At 41.2% G+C, this 6027-nt stretch overlaps 1 protein-coding gene across 2 annotated transcripts; it reads right to left on the minus strand.

Moving 5' to 3' along the window:
• Nucleotides 1-547: 547 nt before the first annotated feature.
• Nucleotides 548-5771, minus strand: LOC142992746 (prostaglandin E2 receptor EP1 subtype-like). 2 transcript variants are annotated; one of them, XM_076143280.1, is made up of 5 exons: nt 5678-5765; nt 5508-5615; nt 4842-4982; nt 3294-4207; nt 548-1459 (listed from the first exon to the last, which is right to left on the minus strand). In XM_076143280.1, exons 3-5 carry the CDS (start codon nt 4855-4857, stop codon nt 1184-1186), a joined length of 1206 nt encoding a protein of 401 aa, XP_075999395.1. In that variant the 5' UTR covers nt 4858-4982; nt 5508-5615; nt 5678-5765; the 3' UTR covers nt 548-1183. The 2 variants fall into 2 exon arrangements, with proteins under 2 accessions (XP_075999395.1, XP_075999396.1); XM_076143281.1 differs by lacking the exon at nt 4842-4982 and having other exon boundaries at nt 5508-5771.
• Between the last annotated feature and the right edge of the window lie 256 nt (nt 5772-6027).

Here is a 6027-nt window from a genome sequence, read left to right on the forward strand (position 1 = left end):
AACTACAGTATGATCTATCTATCTAAGCTGATGTCAAGCACTTTGGACAGAAGGTATTGCCACTGGATTGTAAAGTAAATAAAGAGAAATGTTTTGCCTGCACATCCAAAGGTCTTTGTTTAGAGAAAACACTAGGTGTCAGCATAACGACATTACTTGCACCTTGAGGTACTGGAGCTTCGTATGTAACAACTTCTCATTTAAGGACCTTTCTATGACTGTAATGTGAAGCTTTAGTCAATAAGCATATGGGAATGAAAGGAAATGCGTCCAAACTCATATTCCTATTGTAGGGATCTCAACGAAATGACTGAAATGTGGCAGGAATATTAAATACATAGAAGTCCACCACCTTGCGAAAGACATTAAACGTGCAACAGTGATGCCAAAATGGTTATTCCTTTAATAATCAGCAAGAAATAGCCTCAGTATGTATGCCACTATGAAATAGTGCCAGTATGTATGCCAATTCAAATGGCAAACATAACCTTATGACCAAATTGTGAAAACATTGATGTCAGTTTAAACCACAATAAGTTAGAAAATGTCAACAGATTACCTTTAATATGTAATCTTATATTCTCTTTACTTGAGAATATCACATTCAACAGATTTTGCAATACATAGCTTAATTTCACGACCCCAGACAACTGGGCAACATAGATACAATCACAAGCATACAATACAATAAAGACACACATTCATATTCATGTCACAGCACAAGACACATTCACATATTCAAGCTGAGGTAAAAGCACAGCCTTTCCTTTGCTCTCTTGTATTTACATAAGTCACTGCTACAACATGCCAGAGAACAACACAAATGGCACACTTAGAGAAATCATTTGAATTGAGATGTTTGGTTAAAGATACACTCTTTACTTCAGCATGAAGTGAAAACATTATACAAAGATATACATCTTCCCTCATAGAGGACAGACTCTCTGCCATGCTAGTGTTTTGGTTCTGTATGTCAGATCATGTTGTACACTCTTAGCATTCTACACTGCAAATGGAAAGTTTTATCTTTTAAAACCATGAAGTATAATACTGGCCGACCGATGATATCATAAAATGCGATAGATGTTCTGTTGTTTTAATCCTTGCAATTTCATATTCACACAAACAATGATGACTCTTGTTTTTACAAGAACCTTTCAAGTCTCTTTTTATATGTTTCAAGTCATTGAATGTGGTTAACAGTGTTTTTATCCGAGCTCTGTAAGGAGATGTCCCTCCAGGTAGTGCGGAATATGCTTCCTTTGAGACTGGCCTGCCTTTTAGTCATTTGAAAGATCTTCTTGAGGATGGCACGTCGCAGCAGGATGTACACCCAGGGGTCTAGGATCTGGTTGCAGGTTGCCATCCTGACGCCTGTTATCATCATCTTCCGGTAGGTGTCACTGTCATGGCTTACCGAGCCATTGTACGACCGAGTCACTGACATCAGTCCTACGATCTACAATATAAGAAGAATGACACAACTTCAGTAAAGCATGTCCTGAGACCCATGTCTAATGAACTCAAACTAACACATAAAGCCATACAAGTACATGGCGAATGCTGTCTTGTTCAGCGGTGATTGACATTCAGAGATATTTATTGCACATTCTGGGATATTCGTTTGAGTGCCACGCAGACCAAATAATGAAAGAAAGGCATTCTTTCTATGCAGTTCATGTATCTGCTGAGCTATTAAGTTAACTTTTCCATTTCGGATACTGAAGACAATGTTTGGCAGAATTCTGTTATGAACTGTACTAATCTACGGACTGCACTTATGTAGCACTTTTATCCAAAGTGCTTTCCAATAAGCTCACATTCACCTATTCATACACTGATGGCAGGAGCATACCATGCAAGGAGCCAGACTGCACATCAGGAGCACTTAGGGGTTCAGCGTCTTGCTCGACAACTTGTCAACAGGCTCTCTATGAGGAGCATGGAATCTAACCAGGAACCTTCTAAACTCTAGATGACTGCTCTACATTCCTGAGTCACGCCGTGTGCAAAAGACATACAGAATATAAAAATAACTATTATTTAAAGTGTTGTTGGTTAAATGAATCCCAATGTGTATAGAAACGCATCCTATCATTTGATGTACGCTCAAAATTCATAAAATGAACACAAGGACAGTATGACTTCCTGCTTCTGCTATGTTAAGATGGTCAAAATTATCAAAATTTAAATTTATCAACAATGAAAGACCATCGACCTAATTTCAATTGTAATTACTTTTGAAGGATGCATTATCTGGGCGACAGTGGCTCAGTCCATAGGGGATTCAGCTTGGGAACCGGAGGGTCGCCGGTTCGAGTCCTGTATGGACCAAGAAAGTGGAGTGACAGCTGGAGAGTTGCCAGTTTGCCTCCAGGGCACTGCCAAGGTGCCCTTGAGCAAGGCACCGAACCCCTAACACTGCTCCAGGGGCGCCGTATAATGGCTGCCCTGCACCCCCTCTGTGATGCATGTGTTTGTGTGTGTGTGATATGAGGGGGTGCAAGATAAATTTCAATTGCATGCGATTTGCTGTGAATTGCATGCAAAATGACGATTAATAAAGTATCTTAAATCTTAAATTATCAACAGTCTGTAATTATTACATCTAGTCATGTAGGACAATTTGATAAGATGAAAACATGGATGTTACAAAGAAAGCTGCTCAGGTCGAAGGATATTAATGAAGGCTCAAGGTTTGTACAAGAGAGGGCTTTCACAGCGCTCTTGAGGGTTTTATAGTATATATGCTGACCTCACATATTCATATTAAGCTATATAAGAGGCTGCTTAGGGCCCTGTAAATGCCTGCAGGCCTCCTGCCAAGGGTTTAGTTAGTGGTTATAGAAGCTGAAACATTATCTACTCGACAGCATTGTACTCAATCTATAATTCTGTATTTCTAATAAACATTGTGTCATCTAACTATTAATAGTTGGTGTGTTTATTTATGTGTTTTGTGTTTATAAAAGTAATGTCTAATAATTCTGTATTAATATACTTTTTTTTAAAGACGGCTGCAGCTGAAGTAGTGTGACGCCCCCAATACTGTTCTATACTGTATATAGGACCTTGGAGCCCAGAGTCTCATTTCATGTGTTTCCAATTGAAATTAAACGCACCCTATGCACAGTTTGGAGGCGAATGGCGGAATGGTGCTTGTTGTATTGGCGAACATACACACACGCACCCACGCTCCAGTAAGTAACTAAGATTAAGGAACTATCTTACTGTCTAACTAACAACTGTGTCTCATCAACTCAATAACATTTCACAATCTTCCCCAAACTCACCAGCAGAGGGCTCCAACAGATACAGGAGCTGATCATTATGCCCACTAGCTGGACAACCATCTCTGTGTCGTGTGACCTTGTCCAGCGGCCATGGGAGGAGAGCCTCTTCCTCAACCTGGCTCTCACTAGCGTGATCCCACTGATGGTGTTACACACAAGGGCCACGGCCAGAGAGCTCAAACCCAGTACAGAGAACAGCAACATAAAGATGAGATCGGTCACTTTAGTGTCCCCCAGCACCCTGATAAAGCACCAGGTCCAGGGGTACTGATAAGTGTAGGCACCCAGGTTGAAGAAGGGCAGAAGGGCAACACACAATGCAAGCAGCCAAATCACGGCCAGTGCCATCTTTGTCCGTGCTGTGGTCACCAACTGAGCATGGAGTAGCGGCTTGGTGACACCCAGGCAACGCTCAGCAGCCATGGCACAGCCCATGAACAGAGGGCACAGGCCAAAGAACACCATGCTACCCCCCAGAAACAAACATGGGGTATCAGGATGACTTGGAGCGCTGGAAGTTGGATCGGCAAATGTAGGTCCAGTTCCTGCTGTGTATAGTCTCAATACCAGGGCTCCGGGAATTACATGTCCAGCCAAGTCAGTGGCAACAAGGCAGCTGGCAAAGAGCAGGAATGTGGCCTTGGAGCGCCGGCGGAAGCGGTTATAAGCCTTGACAAGAATGATTAGGGCCACCACATTGAAGATGATGCCCAGAGTCATGGTAAGGCCAGCACCTGTGGGGTTGCTGGGTGGACGTAGGGTGACATTATCCCTCTGCACCCCTGCCTCCACCTCAGTCCCCTCCCCTCTGGATTGGTTGGAGAGGGGAACGAGGGCGATGATGGCTGACGAGTTGCAGTACTCCATTGCCAGCATCACGGCTGGGCTCTGGGCCTCATGTAGTTGACGGGGTGCTAGAAAGGAGTTAAAAAAATAGATCAGTGCACCGGATTCCAATTATTGTATCATCAAACTCTGTGGGATAGTTTCATAATGAACATCAATACAAGAAGAGTTCCTCAGAATAAAGTGATGGATCAGACAAATGAGCTTCTGGCACTTTTAGGTTTCTGTGCAGAGGACCTCAGAAGTTTCTGTTCATATAAGACCAACACAGCAACTCTGACAAGTCCTGGCAATTTCTGTTGACACTGAAAGCTGCTGCCTACATTCCAAGCACAGTTTCCTTTCAACACTACTAAAAATATAGCAGCCCCTGTTAGAGATTTTCAAATCCACGTGAAGACTGAAACACGTAACAGAACAGTCAGTGATTCACATAACACATTTAGTTATGTCAATCTGGACATGGTTGATAATGACTACAATAGAGAGAAGTGGTGACAATTAAGTACAAACCTTTCCTTTAGTTACCAAAGAACAACTCAGAAAAAGGATAGAAATAAAAGGAGGATTCCACTAAAGTCAGGGAACCCTCCATAGCATCACAACAGTTAAGATTAAAGGTTTCAAGGATGGATCAAAGCCTCTCAGACATTCAGTGAACTCAAAGTCATGAATATTAAAGAGAGGCTTTATGTCTCAAACCTGCAGTCTTCAACATCTACAGGAAGAGACTTGTGTGATGTCATAGACATCAGTTTCGCTGCACAGTGCCCTCTACAGCCATGAAAGCCTTTATAAATGATTTCAGCTGATGAATAGTGCTCCTCAAGTCATAAACCAAACCTAATGTTTCAAATCAATAGAGAAATAATCAACATAAAGCTCCAAATGAATGAATGAAGAAATGATTGCTACATACGATGTTAAGGAACCGTAAGAGTGAAATGTGCCTGATTACATTTGTATTAAATTTGAAATTGTAACCAAGAGCAAATCCTTACTTCTGTATTGTGTAAATATTGAAACCATTTAAAGTAGAAACCCATCTTTATTTTGTGATCACAACTCTGAACCTTTTCGGAATAATACAGCTCATTTAAAGAATCCTTTCTCCTCCTGATGTGTTTCATTGTTTAATTTCTTTCCTCTTCAACAGTTTCAGCTTTAAGAAGAACATTGTTCAGCTTCTAACCTTCTCTCCAAAGTTGAGGGTATATTCCCAAATAATGAAACTGTGAAAAAAGGTTTTCACTGTGATAAATATTTGATCCAAACTAAGAGTAAAATGATTCATGCCAAAATATCACAATCACACGTAGTCACTGCATTTAAAAAGCAAATTAGCATCAAATAGAATTCACGTCCTACCTTTGAAAGAAGACGTCCATGGAGGTGAATACAATTACTGTGATTCAGACAGCTTAGTCCTATGGAACACTTCTTAAAATACATATTCATCCAGTTTAAAGCAGTTTTCTTTTCTTTATGTTGTCTTGTATTAGTCCATAGTGTTACACAAGCAGGTAATACTCGTTCACCTCAAGTCTTGCAGTCAACACGATGTAATGACACCTCCCTGACTGCTCAGAGAACAAACAGCCTCCCTGTAACATTGCACAAGCATGTCCTCTTCCACTTGGCCGGCCCTTTTATACGCTGGGCTTGTACTGAGCTTGCATCGCCTCTGGGTGTCTCACTGGGTGAAAACCACTTATTTCCTGAGAGTAGAGTCAATGTAAATGAGCAACTCAACAAAATCCTTTAGGAGAATATGAATATTTCAACATGCATCCCCACAACGTCATCTCACTGAATCCTTGGGGGACTGAGGAGCTCAAATAATCGATCAATACAAGTTTTTTTGTACAGCACTTTCGCTGTAGCAAAT

Source organism: Genypterus blacodes, unplaced genomic scaffold (assembly GCF_046128005.1).
Source record: "Genypterus blacodes isolate CSIRO-AG114 ecotype Tasmania unplaced genomic scaffold, CSIRO-AGI_Gbla_v1 ptg000022l_1, whole genome shotgun sequence".
In the NCBI taxonomy this organism is placed as follows: Eukaryota; Metazoa; Chordata; class Actinopteri; order Ophidiiformes; family Ophidiidae; genus Genypterus; species Genypterus blacodes.

What these genes read in the sequence shown, in the direction of transcription:
- LOC142992746 (XM_076143280.1), bottom strand. An exon ending in TCTGTTGGAGCCCTCTGCTG is followed by an intron (nt 1,460 to 3,293) that starts GTGAGTTTGGGG and finishes CTTATATTGTAG; the next exon opens with ATCGTAGGACTGATGTCAGT.